Here is a 25,633-nt window from a genome sequence, read left to right on the forward strand (position 1 = left end):
AACAGTCTTTGGCAAATAGTAAATGCTTAATAAATATTACCAGCCGCTAGTCTACACCTAACAAATGTCGCAGGAATGAACGATAACTTTCACTTGTTGACATGCGTAGTATGAACTTCTGGCTTTGTGCGATGGGAGTGTATGTCAGTAGAGCAGAGCCTCGGCCCCACAGACTTGACATTTTAGGTTCATCCCAGTGACAGAAAAAGAAAAAAATTAATTTATGGATTGAATCATCTTTGGTTTCCATCTTTAAAAACAAAACAAAACTATCCCAACAACAAAACAAAAGCTTTTCGCTTTGAAATTCCCATTCAGAAAGAGGCTGCTTTCAGCAGCAGCATGGCCCTGGGTCTCACAACACAGGCTGGAACTTAATTAACAGATTGCTTGTTTACAAACACTTGTGATCAAAGCAGAAGGAATGCCTCAAGCAATTAGCACTGACAAGAAGTAGCTGAACAGAAACCAACTCAACTAAAACAATCGTACTTTGCTTGCTTCAGTTTTAAGCCAAAAGTGCCTGCTGAAGGAACAAGGCAGGTGGACAGTCCTTGACTTCACCGCACTCCTCTGAACGTGGGACTTGACAGTGCGACACCATCGAAGCATATAATCGTGAGACCACAGAGCGAGACTGTGAACCCAACTACCTAGTAAAATGCTGGAACACATATAACAATAGGACTGAGCAGCTGTGTAGAGGTCAGGTAGTGTCCTAACAGACCATAAGAAAGCCCTATAAAAAGCAGAAAATTAAGGCAGAAAAGCTAATGGACAAAGTGTGACACCAATAAAGATTTATTAAATGAATTCATGAGAGAAAGTGGCCCTATGCTAACATGAAGTGACGCTGTAGAAAACAAGGCATATCTAATAAGCTGAGAGTCTGGCTGGCAGCGTCCAAACTCAGCACTCCACTCAGGCCAAAGTATTCACCACACTCTACTCCATTCTATTCTGTACACAGATGATGTAAAGGGGACTTTACACGGCCCCGGTCCTCAAGCTTACCATCACTTAAGGAATCAGTATTAGCATGGAAAGATGACCAGCAGCACACCCAGTTTGGTGGCTTATAATTCACAGGAAATTCACAACCAAAGCCACTGAGAAGGACTGCCTACCAGTGTCTATTCTTACGGTCAAACTTCCCATCCCTATTTGAACACGTCCAGTTTACAACCATCTTTAAGAGTTGTTTGTACCCAGGGGCTGGAAAGATGGCTAAGTGATTAGGAACACTTGCTGTTCTTAGAAGACCCAGGTTCAATTCCCGGCACTTGCATGGTGGCTCAGAACTGTCTGTAACTCCAATTCCAGGGGACTCTGTGCCCTCTTCTGAACTCCACAGGTACTGTGCCCATGAGGTACATGACATACGTCCAGACAAAATATTCACACCATAAAATGAATATTTTTAAAAAAGAATGTACCCAGTACATTTAACAGAAGAGAACCATCCTCTTTACTAAATATGTTCCTAATAGTGTGTCATGTAAATGTCTCTAAATCTGAGCCCAATGATGGGGAGCCCAGCAGAGAGAGTTTAGTAAACTGAACTAAAACTTAGATCTATGGCTATCCGAAAAGTACCATGTTCCGAGCACCACAGTAGATTCCTGGAGTTTGAGACAATGGCAGAATAAACAGAAAATAAGAACAAAGTCTCACTAAGCAACCGAGTGTGTGAAAGAGCTCTAAGAGCGGCTGGAGAGCCGGTTTCCCTGGGTCACAGCTGAAAAGAGAGTGAGGGCTCTGAGGGAGATTGGGGAAAGAAAGCACAGGGTTCTGACCAGCCCTAGTGCAGCTTCACCCTGCCACCCCACACTAACGAAACACTCAGTTTCATCTTTATCATATGCAAAACGAGGACAGCAGGGCTGCCGTGAGGACGTGGTGATAACTCAGAGGCACAGGAGCACACAGTACGACACTTGCTTTAAAACTGCTAAGTGGCTCCCAGTGCTACTCATGAGCCCCAACACGGATCAGTAAAGCAGGTGAGCTCACAGGCTGGGAACTTAAGCCCAGAGAAACTGCAAACTGCCGTGACAACCACGCATCGAAACTGAACCCAGGAATCTAGTGCTTGATTTTTCAGACTGACCCCAACGTCTCCCTGGATGTGATCACCGAGACTCAGAGAAATCGGGTCTCACAAGTCTGATGACTGCACAGCACAAGCTCTTGGCTATTAAACCACGACTTCAGCTCGTTCCCTGGGAGATGTGCAGGAGACGGACGAAAGCATAATGTGCACGCACCTGCTCTCTAGGACTAAATAGACGGGGCCGCTCCAAGAGGGAAAGATAAAAAGGCTTTGAGGACACGATAAAGCATGCTTTCAGAAGCCAAAGCAGAGGTGCAGCTTTGGCACAGAGGAGTGGACACAGAAGGACCCTGTGTGAACAATGCCCGGAGGCAAGTGGTGACAGGCTCCAACAACAACAGTGACAACTGCTGGTGTCTGAACAATGCCTGAAGTGTGTGCAGTACACACAGTACATCTGGCCCCCCAGTGACTCGTTCCATACAGAGCCTTCCAAAGCAAGCCTGCCAGCAGCAGCCATATTTTCACACACAAAGAACAGTGCATTCGAAGTCATGATGTCATAAGAAACAGTACCCAGTGGCCTATCTGCAGAGGACTGTTCTACCAGTCATCCCTGGTCCACAGTGGGCACCCCAGACAAAGAACGAGGAACTGATCTTAGCAACTGAGGCAGGGACCTGCAGGGTAAGTTAGTGCGGCTACACCAGCACCTCACCAGTAACTGAGGTTCCCTCGCTCTACAGAGTTAAAACTTTAAATACCACGTGCTGCTTCCCAAACGGTGCCTCCCTGCATCCCAGCCTTTACAACACTAACATATCCTTCCACGGACTTGCCTATCCCAGGCTCCTCAAGTTCCAAATTAAGGAAGTGTCTACTTGTAAATGCACTCCTAACCTCTCTCTGAAACCTCCCCCACCGCTATATAAATCCACTGCTCTCCATCCCAGCCCTGACCCTCCCAACCATGCCAAGGAAGCAACTCCTCTAGTCATACAAACTCACCTACCTCCTCAACTCTTCCCTTAGGAAAACACCCTTCCGTCTTCCTCCCGTACCATACCCATGCTGCTCCCCAGATGCCCCCTCCCCTCCTCCATCTTTCCTGACAGGCTGGTGACAGCTGCTTCCTAGCAGGGCTTCCACTCTAACCCCACGACAATGGCCCCTTGGCCCCTTCTCGGGAGTCCTTGAGCAGCCCCAATAAGACTCCCCACCTGCTCAGGACTCGCTCAGGCTCCTTTCAGCGAACCCAGCACCTGTATCGCTAGCTGGCTCCTTGTCTTTGAAAGGACACATCAAAAGAAGCTAGATTGGAATACATAAACAGTCATCAGGCAAATGAGACTCACGGTAATGGCATCTTTTTATCTCTAGTGCTCCTGGCCAGCACAATCAAGACTAATGCGGCTCAAGAACAAGTTCAAAGATGAGGTGAGGGATGGGATGAGAAGAGTGGGTGTCTTTCTAATTAAAGGGCCACAGTTCAATTTCAGCTACATGAAGCTTTCTTTGGATAACAAGGTCTGTATCATGCAGGAACTTCCTGGGTAGCTGGAAATACTGCCAATCACAGTAGGGTGTGATATCGATGGGGGTATACTCATTTCAGGTTGAAACTGTGTCTCAAAAACTGTAAAATTAGAATCATGCTGACACTGTGTATTGAAGGTAAACAGAATCAAGATGCCAATAAAAACTGAAAGTAGGGATGGTGTGAGGGCTCGGGGGTTAAGAACAAGTACTTCCCTTGTAGAAGACCTGAATTTGGCTGCCAGCACCCACACTAGGGAGCTCACAACTGGAGTTCCAGTGGGCATCTGCACTCGAGTGCACATACTCACACACAAACATACATACACACAATGAAAGTTAAATCTTTTTTAAAAAGAAAGAAACCCAAAGGTTTGTATTAGCTACATGTGGGTTTGTTACATTACTCTCCTGACATTATCTTTGAAATTTTCTAAAGTTTGTATCTATCACTCCATATTCTTCATACTCAATTGTTGTGGAATATTACTTTAGCAGTGTAAAGGTGTGTTACATTTGTTTATGCTACAATTGTTTAACTATGTAAAGATGTGTTGCTGTTCCACCTTGCCTGCCTAAGGCACCTGATTGGTCTAATAAAAAGCTGAATGGCCAATAGCTAGGCAGTAGAGGGATAGGCAGGGCTGGCAGGTGGAGAGACTAAGTAGGTGGAAGAGAGAATGAGGGAAAAAGAGACAGAGACGCCCAGGGCCAGCCAGCCAGAAACGGAAGATGCAGGAAAAGTAGGACATGCAAGAGGGGGGTTAAAAGCCTTGAGGCAAAACATAGGTGAAGAGAAACACGTAAAATTAAGTTATAAGAGCTAACATAAGATAAGGTCAAGCATTCATAACTAATAGGAAGTCTCTGTGTCTTTATTTGGGAGCTGGTTGGAGGCCTAAAGAGAAAGCCTGCAACACTCAATCATCAGACCTTTATGATTTCAAGATCCTCTAATGCTACTGTAAGCAACCCAATTAAACTCACTGAGTCGTTCCTCTCCAAAAACAAAACACACTTTCCACTGGGCACTTCCCTCTATGCTCCTGCTTGGGCAGTGTTCCTGCTTTCTATAGCAGTAGAAGTACCTTCTACCTACACAGCCTTGGCTGTGGACTGCAGACACAAATATTCATGAAGGGCTCCTATCAATGCCGTGAGAACAGAAAACAAAAACCAACAGGACTACCTTTTAACGTATTTCCTTACTGTCTGAGTACTAAACTCTCAAAGCCTGGCTTCCATCTCAACTCTATAGAAACTGTGGTCCAATGACCTTACTGTCTCCAATTTGAGGTGGTTGAGTCCTCATCCTGGAATGTCTTTCTGTACCATGTTAAACTACTGCCGTTCTGTCCAGTTATCAACTCTGAACCAGAGGTTTGTTTCTAGATTTATGCTGAAGGGTCTCCTGGATGAATTCTACATCACATCAAATTCCAAAATGCAGCTGATCACCTTCACCAACTCCTCCTTCACCGTACTTCAAACACCTCCATTCTTCCTCCTGGCGTATCATTTGTATAAAAAGAACCAATCGTCTTTGTTCTTAAGTCTTGGTATTTTTAACTCTCACTGTCCCACATCTAAGCTGTCCCTTTGAGTGTGCCAAATTCACCTCTCTGCCCTTGCCTGTGTATACGATAAGCATGGTGCTTCCACAGGTATCACACATTCAAGTGGTTAACATTGGAGACTTGTCTTTCATTTATATCATGCTAATGATCCCTGTCTTAGTTTTACTGCTGTGAAGAGATGCCATGACCACAATAACTCTTATATAAGACAACATTTAATTGGGGCTGGCTTACAGTATGAGTTTTAGAACATTTTCATCATGGCAAAGAGCCTGGCAGTTTGTAGGCAGACATAATGCTGGGGAAGCAGCCAAGAATTTTACATCTGGATCCACAAGCAGCAGGAAGAGAGAGCCACTGGGTCTGGCTTGGGTTTTTTTTTAACCTCAAAGCCCACCCATAATGACACACTTCCTCCAACAAGGCCACATCTCCTCCAACAAGGTCACACTTCCTAATCCTTCTCAAATAGTGCCACCCCCTGATGACTAAGCTTCTAAATATATATGCCTATGGGAGCCATTATTCAAACTTCCACATCCCTAAGGTTCAAAATGAAGTCTCAATTCTCCAACAGGATAAATCTAACCCCTAGCTACTTTTCCCACCACCTCCCCCTCCTTCCTCTAAATCCCTCAGCACTCCCCAACACATCCTGCCACAACATTTGAGAGTCCACATCTCTTCTGATAATCTTTTAGCTTCCCTAAACATCCTCTCATTGCAGGTTCAAATTCTTTCTTCTCCAGGACTTTTCTCTCATCTTCATGGTCCCCACCTTTTTCTAAAGACCACTAACACTTTCCACGTCTAGTAAATCATGACAATATGTGATGTCTACACTGTCAGATACTGGCTAAGCACATGTCATATTATAGCTCACACCCTAAAGATACACACTATGCCTTTCCTAGCACTGAACCCACTTTGATGAAGAAAGAAGGAGAGTCATTTTACTGCTCAGTCATTTTCTGCTTTCAACCCTTGAGATAAAAATGCTGGCTCTCTCCTTTTTCTTTTTCTTTCTTTCTTTTGTTTTTGTGTGTATGCTTTTGGAAATTCACTGACTTTAAAAAATAAAATTTATATCATGTGGGGGAAAAATACATACCATGTACTAAATTATCTTTCCTTCCACAAGTAATATTGCTAAAATGACTGACATAAATTAAACCTATAATAAATAATATCTTCTAATTTCATTTACATTATATAGCAATTCTTATGTGTACAGAATTTTTAGTACCTCCAAAGTGGAACAGACAGATTATCAATGTAGTCATATTATTACGTGATTTTTCTGAACATTACACAAGTGTTTGGGATATACACAATTCCCCAAATTGTCTTCAAAATGAGTTGCTAACTACTGAAAAATGGTCTTCCTAGGGCATTTATCAGTAGAGAGAATAAAACTAGAGCTGGCCTGCTACAGCTCTGGTGGGAACACAGCTGAATTCCCATTTTAAATACAGCACTTTGTATCAGCAGAGAAAACGGTTTTTCAGGGCCTCACGGGTTATAAGAAATTCAGATTTAATACAATTCAAGTAAAGGAAGTAACATATTATTCAATTACACTAGTTGCTATTTACTGAGCACTTACTAAAATGTTAGATTTTGTTCTACGCATTGATGAATAGTCTTATTTAACTTTGATGAAATTCTATGCAACAGGGATACTTAAAAATATTAGACATATAACAAAGATCACATTATTTTCCCCCCTACGGTGGTTTGTAGATCCAGCCAGGGTCCAAGGCTGCCAGGTAAGTACACTACTGCCAAGCTAATCTTCAGCCCTTGGTGTGTTGAGTCAGGGTCCCACTACATAGCTCAGGCTAGCCTTGAACTTGCTACACAGGCCAATTTGGGCTTAGCCTCATGATTCCCCTCCCTCAGTTTCCCAAATGTCTTGAATATCACACATCTTTACATTCATTTTGTTAGTATATTTTAGAATTTTATACATGAGTGTTGCACCCCTCCCTTTGTCCCCTCCATCTCCTCCCAGGCTCCTCACTCCCTCTCCAATCCATGATCTTTCCTTCTTTAATTACAAATTAGTTGAAGATGTACTTATGATGGGGCAAGAGCACACAAATGGTGACCTAAGAGTCCAGTGATGCAACTCGTCTTTGATTAACCAGATTAACATCACCAAGTCTCTCGCCTGCCATTGGTTGAGCACTCTTCATACTATTAGTTGTAACAAACTATAAAAATAATCCCTAAAGGGGGCTGGAGAGATGGCTCAGTGGTTAAGAGCATTGCCTGCTCTTCCAAAGGTCCTGAGTTCAATTCCCGGCAACCACATGGTGGCTCACAACCATCTGTAATGAGGTCTGGTGCCCTCTTCTGGCCTGCAGACATACACACAGACAGAATATTGTATGCATAATAAATAAATATTTTTTTAAAAAAAATAATCCCTAAAGGTATAGTCTTTGTACTACTATTTGTAAGATTCAAATACAATAATGCATGTGGCCACAAGACAGGAAAGTTCAAACAGCATGGATTCCAGTCTCTGCTTTGATCTTTAATCAACAGGACTTTGTGCAAATAAATATTTGCCAGACATTCTACTAGGGTTAGCAACATAAAGTAAAGATGGCTCATTTACAATCCACATAGAACTCAGGATCTGAGATATAGATGGAGGGGTAAATTATAATGAAGTAGTATATGTGCTCAGACAGGGGAAGGTGTAAAGGCATCTAATCCAGATTTAGGGGCAAGGGGTGATTCTCTAAGGAAATGACTCCCACACTGAGACTGGAGAAGATGAACAGGGTTTCGTCAGACAAAAAAAAGTGGAGACTTCCAGATAGAAGGAATGAGGCTCAGAGACCTGGGCACAGAGGGAAAATGTTAAGAGTAGATGCTAGAGAACTTCATGTTGTAAGGAAAACTTTAAATCAATAAAAAGCATACATGGGAGCACTCTCTAAACTCAGAGGAACCTTAGCTGTTTCAATAAATACTACTAATCAATTTTATCGAGTGTATTGCCACAGAGAGAGAGCTAAGCTAAAAGGCTGCCACAATGAAAACAGAACCACTAGGGACAGCTAATGGCCATATTTCAAAATTTGATTCAAATCTACAAAATCATAATTCAGTACCTTTCACATCTGGTCGATATTGCAGCCCATCATCTTTCTTTCCCAATAAACTCGTATCATCTGTGTCTGCAAGAAAAACGGTCGTCAAGTTAGCAAAGCCACGATGCTGAGTCACAGCACAGGACTCACAACCACCCAGCTGCTCTGGCTCCTCTTTAACTGTACACCTACCCTGCTCATGCAGATTGTTTTTTTAACATTTTACTCTTCTAACTAACAGGACTGCATTTATCATGTACAAGAATAATATTTTGACACCTATAACACTGCGGGAAAGCTTCCACCATTCCCATGTCAATGGCCTTTTCTGTCTCAGCTCTCAGATGAGCCCAGGTAGATCCCCGCATGATGAACAGCTTTTTCATTTGGATCTCTGCTCAAATGTCACCGACTTTAAAAGCCATTCCTGAGTAATCTGAAATAACATACACCCCTTGGAGACTCTCTCTCTCCAAGGAACCACTGAGCTCAAGATTTATCTTTTCTACCACGTTTATCTGAAAACATGAGATTAAAATCGATATGAGATCTCTGCTATATTGTCAAACAACATTAAGACCTGCACTGGACTTTGAGGACCAGAGGGGACCATAGACACCTGCTGAGAAGCACAGACTTCCACCTCCAACACCCAGTGAGAGAGGCGATGGGGAGGCAAAATGAGGTGTGGGTAGAAAATTATCGAGAGGAATAAAATACAAGTTAAGGCTCCACTATTCCAAAGTGGTATACATTTCAGTTAAAGCTCTCCGGCTTGCCCACTGCTCTAAACCGGATATTCCAGGAAGGAATTCAAGCAGTCAAGCATCCTGCCTAAGCTCTAAATGTACTGCATGAAATAAACTAAAATGTATTCCAAGACACAGGCCAAGAGGAATGGCTTCCTAAGGGATCTCTCTGCCAGGAAACGGCTTTTTCCATCATGCCCATGCCTACCCTACCTGGAAACCCTCTGAGGACCTTCCTAGATCTGTGAGCTGCTCACAAGAGATTTGGGAAGTGTGTCACAAATAATCCATTACTAAGATGTAATAAACTCACCTTTACAACCTTGCTGCATTGGCTCAGATAAGAGCACATGCTTTAGTAAGTGTCTCCCCACCCAGAACGAGAGTAAAAAGAACTGAACAGTGCAAAGCGGAAGGGCTATAACCCGAGTCCATGAGCATGGGCCTGGCCTTCAGGCACCACTAGAACTGATCCACTACCCTGCCCCATAGGGTATGAGGACAGAGGCCTCTATCACTGCTTCCGTTAACATTCACAGTAGAAGAAGAAAACCCATTCTTGTATGCTTCGTGTTTCCTAAACCATAATAAGCAGGAAGAAGGCAAGTGGAATTGTTCACATTCTATAACTTTACACTAAAAACTATAACTGTATATAATGTGTGTGGAAAGAAACAAAGGGAACTATGTGAAAATAAAGGCGATTATTATGCTAAGAGAAAAGGGAGAATATACACAGCCAATGTAAAGTTTTACCGCCATTAAAATAGTCTAACTTCTAGTTCTAATTGAATTTGAGATCACCTTAGAACTATAAATACATCTCAACTAATTCAGATACACTCATGTCAGGCAAGGGTAAGCTTAGTAACCAACCAAGACACACGGTTTATGTCTGGAGAGGGTAAAAACAAATGAGTATCTACACTATGGAAGATGAAGCTTTAAAATACACAGTAATGAAAAGATCTACTCTGAAGAATTACTCATTTCATGAGGCTGAGACACTACCAAGCAAAAGTACATTCAAGAACAGGTTCCTGGAGGGCAGAAGAGATTTTTACCTGTGCAGTGGCCAAGATGCCTTATGTCGATCTGTTCTTGCTTTATACAAGATGCTTCTCGAACGAAACAGGGATTGTTATAGGAACTCCCATCGGAAGCACACACGGGGTTAAAACTGTACCCACTGCAGTCTATGTTACATACACACCTGTTGAGAAAGACAACAATCACCGGCATTGGACAAAGAAAGGATTCACAGTTTGGCAAACAGCAAAAAGCAACTCCCGTCTTTCTCACCGCCTTCCGCAACACAAGGGAGAACGATGCTATGTCATGGAAAATTCTTCAGTGACCTGGATGCCTGAACTAAAAATGTATCTCAGGTATGGATCTGGAGATATTTATGTTACCCCAGTCAGGAGTCTTCTAGAATTTTCATTTTTAGATCAAATATCAACAACATTAGTTAAAAAAAAATAGGACGATGGTACCATGGGAAGAGTGCAGGAGCATGTTCTAAACCAAAGGACACAGGTTGTTTCAGCATCATCTCAAGGTCTTATTTTACCCACCTGTATAATAGATAATAATAGGCCTACACCAAACAGTTGGGACAATTAAAAATATAATAGATATGAACTATGCAGAAAGTGCTTCCTAGCAACACATTTACCCGGGCAACTGAGAGTTTTCTGTACCCAGATCCCACAGCACAGGCGCATCAGGCCAAGGAACTCCCCCCAAGAACAAAGAAGCCAACAGTGGGATGAAGAAAGTATGGAATACATACATATTAGAGTACTACTCAGCAGTAAAAAACAAGGGCTTCTTGAATTTTGCATGCAAATGGATGGAAAAAGAAAACATTATCCTGAGTGAGGTAAGCCAGACCCAAAAAGAGGAACATGGGATGTACTCACTCATATTTGGTTTCTAGCCATAAACCAAGGACATTGAGCCTATAATTAGTGATCCTAGAGAAGCTAAATAAGGAGAACCCAAAGAAAAACATATAGGCATCCTCCTGAATATTAACCTTCAGCAGGCGATGAAAGGAGACAGAGACAGAGACCCACATTGGAGCACCGGACAGAAATCTCAAGGTCCAAATCAGGAGCAGAAGGAGAGAGAGCACGAGCAAGGAACTCAGGACCACAAGGGGTGCACCCACACACTGAGACAATGGGGATGTTCTACTGGGAACTCACCAAGGCCAGCTGGCCTGGGTCTGAAAAAGCCTGGGATAAAACCGGACTCTCTGAACATAGCGGACAATGAGGACTACTGAGAACTCAAGAACAATGGCAATGGGTTTCTGATCCTACTGCACGCACTGGCTTTGTGGGAGCCTAGGCAGTTTGGATGCTCACCTTACTAGACCTGGATGGAGGTGGGGGTTCCTTGGACTTCCCACAGGACAGGGAACCCTGATTGCTTTTCGGGCTGAGGGGGGGGGGACTTAATTGGGGGAGGGAGAGGGAAATGGGAGGCGGTGGCAGGGAAGAGACAGAAATCTTTAATAAATAAATACATTAAAAAATTTTTTAAAAACTGCAAAAAAAACTACAAATGAATAAGGTTTTTGAAAAGTCAATAATAAAAAGAACAATAAATTGAAGCCAAAAGAACACGAAATAGAACTTGCAATGTGTTGAAATTAAACAGAATTCTAGACAGAGAATTTTTTTAAGGTAGCTGAGAATGGACTTAAACTCCTGATCCTCCTGCCTCTACCTCTAAAGTGCTGATGTCACAGGCATGCCCCACCCCCACCTCCAGCTCATGCAGTGCTGGGAGTCAATCCCAAGGATAGCTTCATGCATGCCAGGCAAACATGCCACCACCATGCCAGAACTATAGTCCCGGTACCCAGAAAAATACATAAAAGAATAAAAGAAAATAAAAGTACTTTAGAGGGGGCTGGGGAGATGGTTCAGAGGTTAAGAGCACTGGCTGCTCTTCCGAAGGTCCTGAGTTTAATTCCCAGCAAGCACATACTGGCTCACAACCCCAGAGAACACAGACAACAAAGAAGACCCTAAGAGAGTAATACATAGATCTGCCTAGGAAGGTGAAAAAGACAAGATCTCCTGAGTAAATTGGGAGCAGGGGTCGGGGAAGGTCCAGAAGGGAGGGGAAGAGGAAAATGTATAGCTCAATTAAAAACAAAGTACCTTAGAAAAAAACAAACTCAAGTGTGTCTCTGTTGGCTACTGAAAGGATTCTAAATAAAGAAAAAAGGGTCCCAAAAGGAAAGTTGAGATGCAAATACAAATGAGGACCCAAGGTATAGAATTATGCAAGTAATAACAAAAGGCTGAAGGTGGAAGGCAACAGCAGTGTGTTCCAAAGCCACTTCAACACTAACAGAGAAAAGAATTCAAAATAGGAACACGGCAGAAAGAAAGACCTTACGTAAAGTCTAGGGACACACACACACTTAGAGAAAATTCAAGAGGACTAAATTTTGCAATTAAATAGCAAAGACACAGGCTGGATAAAAATCACAAAAGCAAGCTATGCTGCCTACTTGCTCTGGAAAGCATGTGCTGCTCTGCGGAGGACCTGGTTCAGTTCCCAGCACCCATATCAGGAGGCTCTCAAGTGCCTGTCACTGTGCAGGGGCCTGATGCCCTCTTCTCAACTCCACAAGCACCTGCACTCACACAGCCAGCCACACAGCCACCACATACACAGATGCGAAAAGTAAAACTAAAGGCTGAAAGATTTAGAAGATTACAGGTAAAAAACAGATAAACCTGACTCTGAAGCAAAAAAAGATAATTATAGTCCATATAACCAACAAAAAATTAGTATCCAGAACACAAATTCAAAGATAGATGTTAAGATGCGATGACATGAAAATTGAGAAAAGAAAATGAACAGCAAAAGAGACACACATGGTATGGGTAGAGTTGGCATCACATCCGAAATACTTCAGGACAAAATAAGATCATAATACAGAAATTAGAAGATTCCATTGTAATACTAAAACATTTTATTATCAGGAAGACTGTCTAAGGGTTTAAAATAATCTCAAAATCTACAAAGCAAATATTGACAAGACTACTGTGAAGAATACATAACTCAGTAACTCATAACGCAGATATAAAATGACAGTGAAAATGAAATCTCTCTCTCCTCTCCCCCCCCCCACTCTCTCTCACTAAGATTTGCTTAAAATAGCTCCCCAAAAAAGCTGAGAAGAAAAGATGAAACAAACTTGGCCTTTTGAAGATCAGTGGCGGGAATATGGAGAAGGTCCTCTTTAGTAGTTTTTTCTTTCCTGTGTGTGTGAAGACTCCTTTAATTCCTGATACTCTACAGACCAGTAAAACTAAAGACTAAAAGATTTAAAGATTAAAGGAGGGAAAAAACTGATAAATCTGACTTTGAAATTAAAAAAATAATTATAGCCCATATAACCAACAAAAAATTAGTATCCAGAACACATAAATATAAACCAGCTTCTTAGAGTATATATAGTTGATGGGGAAAAAAGACAGAGGAAGAATGGAAGAAGCATATAAACGCAAGTTGTGCAACCTAACAAGGTTTATTATTAATAATCATGAAAGTTGGGAAGTAAGACCACAATCACAGCATCAAAGTCACAAGTTGATAAAAATTAAAACAACAGGATCACACATAGTTGAGGATGAGGAATAGGTACCGGTGTGAGTGCCTATGGGAACTACTAATTCCCATAAACATAGACTTTATTTGTTCAAATGGACTTCAAAGTCTCTTACAGGTGTTCACCAGGAGACATTAAGTGCAGTGTTCCTCGTGAGAAGACTGTGAATGACCCAATGGCTACCTGTGATAAAACAGGGCCACAAAAGGATGCAGTACCATCAGTCAAATTCAATACACAATGAAGATGAATAGACTCCAGCTATGGAGAGTGCCCTAAATGAATCTCCGAAGCACTACTATCACATACAAAAGGTCAAGAATATTTGTGTTATTTCTTTGTCAACTTGATATAAGTCTCTGGGTCATCTGAAAAGAAAGAACCTCAGTTGAGAAATATTTCCAGCAGACTGGCCAATAGGCAAGAGTGTGGAGCATTTTGTTGGCTAATGATTGATGTGGGAGGGCTCAGGGAAAGCTCAGCAGCCACAACAAGTACCACCCATGAGTAGGTCTGGGGAGTATAAAAAAGCAAGCTAAGCAAACCACGAGGAGTAAGCCAGTAAGGGGCATTCCTCCATGGTCTTAGCTTCAGTCCATGTTTCAACTTCCCTCAATGACAGGCTGTGGTAAGGACATGTAAGCTAATTAAACCCTTTCTTCCCCAAGGTACTTCTGGTCATAGTATTTATCACAGCAATGGAAAGCAATCTAGGACAGTGCACACCGTGTAATTCCATTACATAAAACCAAAGTTTAAAAAAATGAATCAAAGGGTGGGAAAGATGGCTCAATGGCTAAGAGCACTGTCTGACCTTCTAGAGAACCTGGGTTCTATTCCCAGCACCTACATGGTAGCTCACAACCATCTGTAACTCCAGTCCCTGGGGATCTGATGCCCTCTTCTGCCCTCTGTAGATACTGCATGCACACGGAACATAGACATACATGCTGGCAAAACACCAATACACATAAAATAAAAATTTAAAGAGAAAAAAGTAAATAAATTAACAGCAAAATAACATATTTTAAGAGATATATCACATAAAATAAAAGTATAACGATATCAAGGAAATATTTTACACAAAAAAAATGAAGGCCTTGGGGTAAATGGGAGAGTTAAGGGAATCCTGCAGTACTAGCAAATGCTATGACTTGACTAGAAGGTTCCCCCAAAGACTGGGTGTAAAGCCTTGGTTCCCAGTACAGCAGAATTCAGAGGCAGGACTTTGGGGTGACTAGATCACGTGGGCTGTTTTCATCAACGGATTCGCCCACTGATGGATTCATAATCTGACAGCATTACTGGGTGGCAGTGGGAATCAGGAAGCAGAACCCACATGGAGGAAGCACTAAAGCTATATTTTGTCCCTAGCCCTTCCTGTCTCTCTGCTTCTCACCCGCTGTAAGGTGAACTGCTCAGCTCTTCTAGGCCCTATCTGCCAGCACTCATGTTCCCATAGCAACAGGGCAAAGTGACCACGAACTTCAACCTCTGAAATAGAGACAAAACAAAGCTTTCTAAGGTTACTTTTCTCTGGTGTCTTGTCAGCCGTGACAGCAACACCGTAAAGCTCCACTCCTTGGCTGGGAGGGGAGATTTGCAAAGGCTTGTTTTACTTTTGTGCTATTCCAAGTATACAAGCTTTCTTGAGAGAAAAAGGAAAAGAAATTGAACTCATAAGAACAATATTCATTAACAAGTAAAATAATAATAACAGTATTGCTTTTTTATTCTTTCAGCTCTTTATTCTTTTAGGGGGCCAGCCACTCAGCTCCCAAATAAACCACACAGAGGTTTATTCTTTACTATAAGTGCCAGGCCTTAGCGTGGCTTGTTTCTAGCCACCTGTTCTTAAATTATCCCATTGATCTTTGGCCTCTGTTTCTATATATCTTTTCTCTTCTTTCCTTCTTACTCTGTGTCTTGCTGTATGACTGGGTGGCTGGCCCCTCAAGTTGTAATCTCCTTTTCCTTCCTCCTAGATCCTCTTAAAAATCTCCTCCCATTTATTCTCATTGCCTAGTAGCCCCAATTATCCCTCTCCCACCAGGCTATTGGCCATTCAGCTCTTTATTAGACCAATCAGGTGTTTCAGACCAGCAAAGTAACAGCTTCACAGAGTTAAACAAATGAAGCATAAAAGAATGCAACACGTCTCTGCATCATTAAAACAAATGTTCTACAGCAAGAATAAATGTAGCACATCTTAAAATAATATCCCACAACAAATAACAGTCTTGTGCCATTATGTAATTTCTAGAATACAAGAGTTGGGAGAAGAACCAGAGGGTGTGCCTACAAGATTAGCTAATCAGAAAAGATTGAGATGAGATGAGAAGAGGCACAGAAAAACCCAGAGAACCACCGCCAACTACATGAGAGTGAAAACATCTGCACAGACATTTAATTCTCTTTCTCCTCCTCCCCCTCCTCCCCTCGACAATGGGCAGTGTAGAATGCCAGGGAAGCAAAGGGCTTTAGGAAGCCATCTACTCTGAACCTTGTATCCAATGCAGGGTTTCTCCTTGCCCACACACACCCCTGGCGAGATCTGAAGCGCTCTCACAGCCTGCTAGCACATTGCAGTGGCCGTCATCTTGTATCATACCCAACATACATTTCATGATTGACGAGTTTCTCCTCCAGAATGGACCCAAAACCTGCATTCCAGAGTCTTCTACACCAATTGATTCACGGGTATGGTTTGGTTATGAAGTATCCCCCACAGGCTCCTGTGTTAAATGCTTGATCCCCAGATGGTGGCACTATTTTAGATTTGGGGAATCCGTCTTAACTTTGGGTGTGTGTGACCTTGCAGAAGGAAGTGGGATACTGGATGCATGCATGTGATGACTATACCTCCTCCGTCTCTTACCACTCTCTCTCACCCCTTCCTGAATGCCATGAAGGGACTATGCTCCTCCTCCATACAACTCCTGACACCCAAGAACAGGAGGCTAAGCAACTGTGGGCTAAAATCTCCAGAACCATAAGCGACGCCAGCCTTTCCTTCTCTAAACTGTTCTCTGGTGCTTGTGTCACAGCTACACAAAAGCAATGGATGTGATGCTAAGTTTACATGTAATAATGTCAAAACATCTCCCGAGAACGCTCTCTACATATTCAGAAATAAGCATCATATTACATATAAGTTCTCATTTCTATAGACTGGATCTTAGGATGATTCGTCACAACACCAATGTGATGGTTTTTAATTTGCAACACTTTCATGATGAAGTTTAATTTTTTTAAAAGATTGTTCAATATTCATTATTGCAATATCCAACATCCCATCCTCCTGCTCAGACTCAGTATCTTATATGAGGCCACAAATAAAGCACACATACAGTATAGAAATCATTACCTTAATTAATCTAGATAATACAAATAAATACAGAAAAGAGGAATCAGTATTTCTTATGATTACATCCAACTTTGATCCATATCAAGGTTCTTAAACGTATTCATTTCTACATGTAACTGTTATCTTCTGGAACCCAGGACTCCAAGGATCTCGATCAAATTTTATATTATCTCAAAATGCTCAAGTAGTTAGGGCTCTAATTCTATCATTTAATCTTTTCTGGACTGACAGTCATAAAATAGACAAGTATATTATATATTTCTACTAAGTCATCAACAAAACACCGATAAAAATAGAACCATAATAGCCTATCATTAGAAAACTACCTTCAGAACTTACAGAAAAACCAACCCACCACTGTGAAGTATGGATGTGGGTCAGGTACTAGAGTGCTTGCCTGGCACCCACAAAGCCCTTGTTTTGAGCCCCACTACTGCATCAGCTAGAGTCACGGCACACGCCTGAAATCCCAGCACTGGGAGGGAAAGGCAGAAGGAACTCAAGCTCAATGAATGCTCAGCTACACAGAAAGTTGGAGGCCAGCTTAACTACATGAGACCCTGTCTCAAAAAGGAGAGGAGCAGAGCGCCAGGACTGACCTACCATGGGCCTTTCTACTCGTCTGTATCTCAGGCTGGCAAACACCTCCTGCTAAGATTTTAGATACTGCAACTAAGGCTCCACTCAGCCCTGGTCCAGGAAATCTTACAGTACACCACTACTACCATCCCAGAAACGAGAGAAAATGACGTTAGCTTTAGCCTGCCTTGTTCCTGGTAAGCCCATGCTGTTAATAGAAACCTTAATGTGTGCTCGGAAACAAAGTTAATGAAACAGAGGACTTCAAAGAAATCCAATGCTGAGAGTCGCTGGGGCTCCAAGATCATGACTCGACCAGAACCAAGCTTTTCCATTAAACAAATACTCAAAGATCTTTCCCAGAATTCAGACAAAACCTGGGGTAGTAAACTAATTGTGAAGCTATTTATCAAGAAAAGGGCCTTTTTTCTTGTCTTCTTCTCCTCCAGGCTTAGCATAAAGAGGAGGGTGGTGGGGAATATCCCATCAGATGCCTCACTGTCAGCACAAATGCAGAGCCTGATCTGCTAACATTGCGTTCTACCACAGCCCATGCTCCCTGCCACAGAAAGGATGAATTCTTCTATATGACAATAAGACAAGCTTTTTAAATACTCTCTAAATTCAAAAACTCTTGTACATGTGTGTATCCTTCAAGGCCAAGTAACATTTGAGAAAGACGATTCTGGGGCCAAGGACGGTTGCTGCACATTGGCATGTAAAGGAGAGACCGGCAGAAGACAGGAGGTCAAGCCAACAAGGGAGCAGATGAAACTAATTTCAAAAAGCAATCTGGCAAAGTTAATGGACTTTCTGGTTGAGTCTTAGAAAAGGAAACTGAGTTAAAGGTAATGAAATGACTGATCCAAAAAAGGGGAGCGCTCTCCCTTCAGTCTGCCCCAGGAATAAGAGAAATTATGGTAGGAGCGAAGCAACAGAGGGAAGGGATGAAGTAGGGCAGACATGACAGCCCCACTCGGCAGACAGCTCTACCTGTAGGACAGATCAATGGAGACAACAGACGACAGAAGGTGACGGGAAAGAAAAGACAATGAAAAAAGAGGGTTGGGGGCACACAACAACAGCAGAAACTGAGACACTATTCACCATCGCCTGCATCATACATAAGAGTAGCCTTACGGGGATGGGAGGGTAACTCAGTAGGTAGAGTTCTTGCCTAGCATGCACAAGGTCCTGGGTTCAAAATCCAACACCACATAAAATGTGCGTGCCTGTAATCCCACCACTAGGAGGTGGATTTTTAAAAGATAAAAAGTTCAAGGCCATAGGGAGTTCAAGACCAGCTTGAATATATGAGAGTCTGTCGACAGATGGATGGATGGATGGATGGATGGATGGATGGGTGGATAGATGGATGGGTAGATAGGTAGAGATAGATAAATAGACAGATAGATAGACAGATAGATAGATAATAGATGATGGAGGAAGGTCATTGGTTAATTAATAAAGAAACTGCTTGGCCTGATAGGTTAGAACACAGGTGGGTGGAGTAAACAGAACAGAATGCTGGGAGGAAGAGGAAGTGAGGTAAGACGCCTCAGAGAGATGCCATGCCGCTGTTCCCCAGGGCAGATGCGATGAAGCTCTGACCCAGGATGGACGTAGGCTAGGATCTTCCTGGTAAGCGCACCTAAGGGTGCTACACAGATTAATAGAAATGGGCCAAGCAGTGTTTATATGAATACAATTTGTGTGTAGTTATTTCGGGGCATAAGCTAGCCAGGTGGCCGGGAGCTGGGCTGTGGGAAGAGGCCCGCAGCTCCCTCAACAGATAGATAGATAGATAGATAGATAGATAGATAGATAGATAGATAGATAGATAGATAGATAGATCAAAAGAAGAGTTGCCATCCTACAGCATCGCACACATGTATTTTATGTGGGTATGTGTAGGAGCCAGAATTGGGTCTCCCCTGCAGCTGGAGTTACAGGCAGTTGTGAGCCATCCGACATGGGTACTAGGAACCAAACTCGTCCTTGGGAAGAGCAGCAATCACTCCTACCCACTGAGCCATCTCTCCAGCCCCCTAAGAAGGTTTTTATATTTTTATTTGTAAAGGGGTAACCATAACAAACCACATGTAGCCTGCAAAGCCTGAAGGATTTACCATCTAGCTCTTTGCAGAAAAGGTACGCCCACCACTAGTTTACAAGACAAAAATGAGGAAAACTAAAGAAGCAATAAAATAGAAATGACAGCAAGTAGAAAGCTAAAGACCTCTTCAGAACTGTGAAGAGGGTTGGCAAAAAAATGACACGCCACTATGCTAATCCTGTCAGCAACCACTCATCTGAGAAGTGTCATTGTTTATAGTGGGCATGGGGATCAACCAGGAACTGCCTAGAACAAATGTCTGGCAGAGACAAATACTCATCAGTGGGCTGGAACCACCGGATCTACTTCCAAGAACTATGAACAAACCATTGTCCTGATTTCTACAGCATCTAAGAAATGAAATAAAATTAGCATCTAAAGTAAAGGCCAGCTCAGTGAGGCAGGGAGAAGGAAAGGAACACATGAAATTGCAAAGACTACAGCCACAACCAGTTACAATAATTACAGATGTTCCCAGAAGGTGAGGGCGTGAGAGACCACTGTGAGAGAAAACTTCACAGCGTCTGTCAACCGTCGACTGCACTCACTGGCTGTGCTGGTACATCAGTCGCCTCATTCCATCCTGACATAATCAAACGCCAAAAGGAACCAAGAATAAGACATATGAAAGCCCAAGAAGAACATGTGCAACGTTGGTTACCTGAAGTGGATTTTAGAGCATGCACACTGTCACATGGCCACATCAGGAAAAGTCTTCCCACCACACTGCCTCCCTTTTCTCTCAACACACCAGGGCATTCCTGTTTAGGGACTTTCTCCCCTCCCAGGACACTTCCCCCTGCTCAGTCAGTCCCCAGCCTCTATGTCCTTTCTTAAGTCATAAAATGGCTAAATAGGAAATTACCGTTTTTTAAAAAAATAAGTTGGGACTGAGGAGAGGGCCCAATGGGTAAGAGCATTTGCTACACAGGATGAGTGCCTGAGGTCAGATATCCAGCATCCATGAGCTGGGATATTCTTGAACAGCTGTGACCCTACCATTGGCAGTAGGGGCATTACCAGGGCTTGCCGACCAGCCAACTGACCCAAAACAGGCAAACTCTGGATATAGTGAAAGACCCTGTCTCAGGAGAATAAAATGGGGAGTTATAAAGGAAAACACCCTAATGTTGTCCTCCGATTTTAACACATTGGTGATCACACTCACTTTCACACACAAAACACATGTACAAATGCACACATACACCACACAAGCAAGGAAGGAAGGGAGGAAGGAAGGGAGGAAAAAACATAGGTCACCCAACAGAGCACAGACCCTGCAGAGCCAAGGAGTGCATACAGGTGCCCATGGGCAAGTCAGGTTCCAAACAGTTTACTAACAAGGTCCTGAAGGCCCACAATGAGAACCGGGCTCGGCAGTGTGCCCCCACTGAAGCTTTGCAAGACGTTCAACCAGGAGACTCGCAGAATTCAGAGACTCTGGCTAGCACAAGAATCCTGAAGGACAGCCCAGAGTCCATTTGTGGCCAGTGTGGGGAGAATCTTGCATCGGCATCCTACTATCAGACGGGAAAGGAAGTGGCTGGTCGGTGGCACAGTGAGATCAAGAACTACGACTTCCAGCAGCCTGGCTTCACCTCAGGGACTGGACACTTCACAGCCACGGTATGGAAGAATACAAAGAAGGTAAGTGTGAGGAAGTCGTCCTAAGTGATGGCTCCTCCTTTGCAGTGGCCAGATACTTTCCAGTAGTCAATGTCATCAACCAGGGCTTCTTCAAAGAAAATGTCCCACCTCTAAGTAGCTCACCAGATATCATGAGAAGCTGGGGACACACATACGAAGTGCCCACAGAACAACAAAGAGCCAGCCGAGGGCGTACCTGCACACACTATAGGCGGCTGGGCATGAGCTCATCCCGGTTAAAGGATGGACATTCGAAGCGTTTATCCCGAGGGTTACCTAGACCACAGTTACTTAGATTTGGGTGAGATCAATTCCGACATCTTTTTGCTGTTAGCTTTTATGCAGTCTTTTTTGTATCCTTCTTACTTCTAATATCCATGTTAGGACTCTGTGTATTCTGAGTATTTGCCATGCTGAGAAGCGAGGTCATTTTATGTGATCATCCTGCACTGTAATCTCCTTTTGGTAGATTCTGAAGAGTATTAAAACCTCCCTTTTAAATGTGAAGAGCGAGAGAAATAAAATATGATGCCAGAGAACCAGTGAGCACTGGTGCCTGGTACAAGGGAGGCATGCCTATTTTTATTTCTCCATATATGAGAAATAAAAGCGAAGTTACAACAAAAGAGATCAATACAGTCAAAAGTTGGTTCTCTGCAAAGGCGCGAGTTGGGAAAACAGGCTGAATGGAGAACGAGCGACACAGGAAGACAAAAGAGAAAGGGGAAAAGTTGAGGGCTGGAGAGAAGGCTCAGCCTTTGGGAAAGCTTACTGTTCTTCCTTAGGACCAGAGTTCTGAGCCCAGTACCCACATCACCCTTCTTGTGCCCTCTGTAGGCATACAGACAGACACACATATATAAATAAAACATCCTCTTTAATCCACCAAAAGAGGCTGGAGCAGGGGTGGGGACAGAGCACTTGCTGCTCTTACAGAGAGACCCAGGTTTGGTTCTTATCACCTACGTCGGGGCTCACAACTATTTAACTCCATTTTCATGGGATCCAACATCCTTCTGGCCTTCACAGGCACCTGGTACATCAATACACATACAAAAAATAAAAATAATAATAAATTTTTTAAAGGGTCTGGAGATGTCCCAGTGGTTAAGAGCATTTGCCGAAGAAAACCAGAGTTGGTTCCTAGCACCTACACAGTGGCTCACAACCACCTGAAACTCCAGCTTCGCGAGTTGGAGGGATCCAAAACCCTCTTCAGGCCTCTGCAAGTACCTGTACATACAGACACATAAACACATATACATAAATGAAAAACATCTTTAAAGGTAATCCAAAGAAAATATAGTGTGGCCAAAAAAATTACTAAATAGGTAAAAGTGCATGACGAAAAGCTTGAGAGCCTGAGATCAATCCCAGGACTCACACAGTATAAAGAGCCAACTCCTGTAAATTGTCTACATAAGCCCAATGGGGTGGTGTGTGTGTACGTGTACACTCAAATAAAAAAAAATTTTAAAAAACAAAGGATTCATCATTAAAAATGAAAAATAATTAAAAAATAATTCAGAGGACAACACTTGAATGATAAAGCCTTTAGAAACAACTTATGGTTTTAAGTTTGTAAAACAAGATGAAATTAGTAACTTTTTAAAAATGTATCAGCTATCAAGTTTGATTCCCTACCCCCAAAAAGAGACAATACTATAATCATAAAAAACTAAATCAGCTGTTTACCCCAAAAAAGTATACACACACACACACATACACACACACATGTCTGCCACCATATAGCCAGGTGTATGCTACATACACACCTAAAGTTCTAGCACTCAAGAGGTTGAGGTAGGATTATAACTTTGAAACCTGCAAACCTGCTTCAGTTATGTAGTAAGAGTATTTCAAAATAAGCAAGCTCTCTCTCTCTCTCTCTCTGTGTGTGTGTGTGTGTGTGTGTGAGAGAGAGAGAGAGAGAGAGAGAGAGAGAGAGAGAGAGAGAGAGAGAGAGAGAGAGAACAGCATGTTACAATCCCCTGTGAGATACTCATCCACACATTAGAATCCTGTCAGAGACAGAGAGATAGAGAGAGAGAAGGCTATCCATCCACACATTAGAATCCTGTCAGAGAGTCTTAGCAGCAGTTAAGAGCAGGGGTTGCTCTTTAAGAGCACCTAGGTTTGGTTCCCATCACTTTCATGGTGGCTCACATCTGTCTATAACATATATGAAGCAAACACTTATATACCTAAAGTTAAATAAATCTTTTTTTAATAATTTATTTTTATGTTATGTACACTGGTGTTTTGCCTGCATGAATGTCTATATGAGGGCATCAGATTCCTTGGAACAGAAGTTAGAGATAGGCATGAGCTACTATGTGGGTGCTGGGAATTGAACCCAGGTCCTCTGGAAGAGCAGTCAGTGCTCTTAACTGCTGAGTCATCTCTCCAGACCCAACAAATCTTTTTTTTCCAAATTGTTTTAAATTTGAATCCTTTCAAATATCTCAGCTGAAGAGAGCTTCAACAATATACTCCACTTCCTTAACGTCCTAAGAAGCAGTCATAAACTCCACAAAGCCAAAAACCAGGCTCTGATGCAGAGGCTCTCGGTGGTTCTTGTTCTGCAAACTTTACGGGTAACACGACTGACCATTTATTCCCTGGTGATTGACATGACAATGCTGGCAATATTTTATTTTATACACAGGCACACAGGAGTTCCCTAAACGGGCGTGCTGTAGATATTACAATAAAATTTCTGAGTGAGGTACAGAATGCGCTATAGCACACTGCAATGACTTTATGAAAGAAAATGGATGTGTGCGGATCTGCCCGCACATGCATAGAACACCTCTGGAAGATTAAACAAAAACCAATCACAATGATTGAAGACAACTGAGTGACTGGGAGCACGGGAAGGGAAGAGATCTTATTCTGTGCAGCCCTTCACAGCTTTTCAATTTTTAACACTATGAATTTCAAAGGCATAAATGCATGCATACATAAGTAAATAAATGACTAAATAAAATGACTTCTATGATTTAGGGCTAAGATTTTGGCAAATTGCAGCTTCCAGCCTTTAAAATTGGAACAATACCTCCTTTACACTGCTGACAGAATCAAATAAGATGTGCGGGGGGGACCCTTTGAAATATTTCAAATGCTACGCACACTTGAAAGACATCATTGTTACTATCACTCAAACACATCTAACCCTTTTCATTCTTCCCTCTAACTCTGCACAGAAAGGACCGTTTCATCTCAATGTAGTTTAGTTAGCAGTTAGGAAAATGCCTACTTCAACTAGTTCAGGTGAGCTGATTTAGATTTAACAAACACCTAATCAAACCTGCCACAAACTCAATACATTAAATCCTCACAGGCAGCTCTAAGTGAATAACTGCTCCAAACCACTGAGCACTGCTATCAACTTAACAAACAACGAAGGACCACCCTTAAGTTCCCAACCCGTGTTCCCAACCCATGGTGCTGTGAATGAGAATGGCCCCCATAGGCTCATACATTTGAATGCTTGGTCCCCAGTTGTTTGGCAGGGTTAGGAGGCATGGCCTTATCAGAGTAGGGGTGTCACTGGGGGGTAGGCTTTGAGGTTTCAAAACCCACACCATTCCCAGTTAGTTCTCTTCTCTCTCTCTGCCTCGTGGTTGTGTCTCACAATGTGCTGCTCCAGGGCCGTGGCTGCCTGCTGCCACGCCACCAGCCACGATGGTCACGGACTAACCCACTGTAAGCCCCAAATGACGTTTTCTTTTATAAGTAGTTTTGGTCATGATGTCTTATCTTAGCAATAAACTTAGAGCAGAGTGCCGGGTCCCAGGACCTCACACCCAGCTGTCCCACAATATAAACATGGTGTCACACGGATGTTGTTCTTCAAGACCAAGAAAGAACTCATAAAGACCATGAAAAATGCTTCCAAGAAGAGGTGGTGACATTCTACCTAATTCACGCCACATCTCAACCCAGAAGGAATATGACTTAAAATAGAAAACCAGGTACGGGACTCCAGACAAAGAATACCAGGAACAAAGTAAAGGAAGAAAAGTCTCCAGAGACACTATGAAAGTTCATTCAGAAGACAAGAGGTTGTGGGACAGGAAGCCCTGTGCCTTAAAGGCAAATCTATCCAGAGAAACCTTTAATGGCAACTGTTAGGAGTTATTTCTAGGAAAGAACCTGTCCTTGCTAGCATCTGGATTACACTTTGCATAAACTGCCACTGAATAGTATCTGTTTTCTATTACCAGCGAGAAAGAAGTTAAAATTATTTTTCTATTG

General features: G+C 42.6%; 1 protein-coding gene and 1 pseudogene across 1 annotated transcript in view; one reads left to right on the forward strand and one right to left on the reverse strand.

Annotated features, from left to right (window-relative positions):
* The window catches only part of Tmeff1 (transmembrane protein with EGF like and two follistatin like domains 1), an 80,558-nt gene that overhangs the window by 16,523 nt on the left and 38,402 nt on the right, over window positions 1–25,633 (reverse strand). The window contains exons 6-7 of the mRNA XM_075967230.1: window positions 10,087–10,235; window positions 8,295–8,360 (exon numbers count right to left, since the gene is read on the reverse strand). Coding sequence (XP_075823345.1) covers window positions 8,295–8,360; window positions 10,087–10,235 — 215 coding nt within the window. The remainder of the gene's footprint in view (window positions 1–8,294; window positions 8,361–10,086; window positions 10,236–25,633) is intronic.
* Window positions 21,035–21,678, forward strand: LOC142846694 (Golgi-associated plant pathogenesis-related protein 1 pseudogene; annotated as a pseudogene).

The sequence above is a fragment of the Microtus pennsylvanicus genome, chromosome 3 (genome assembly GCF_037038515.1).
Source record: "Microtus pennsylvanicus isolate mMicPen1 chromosome 3, mMicPen1.hap1, whole genome shotgun sequence".
In the NCBI taxonomy this organism is placed as follows: Eukaryota; Metazoa; Chordata; class Mammalia; order Rodentia; family Cricetidae; genus Microtus; species Microtus pennsylvanicus.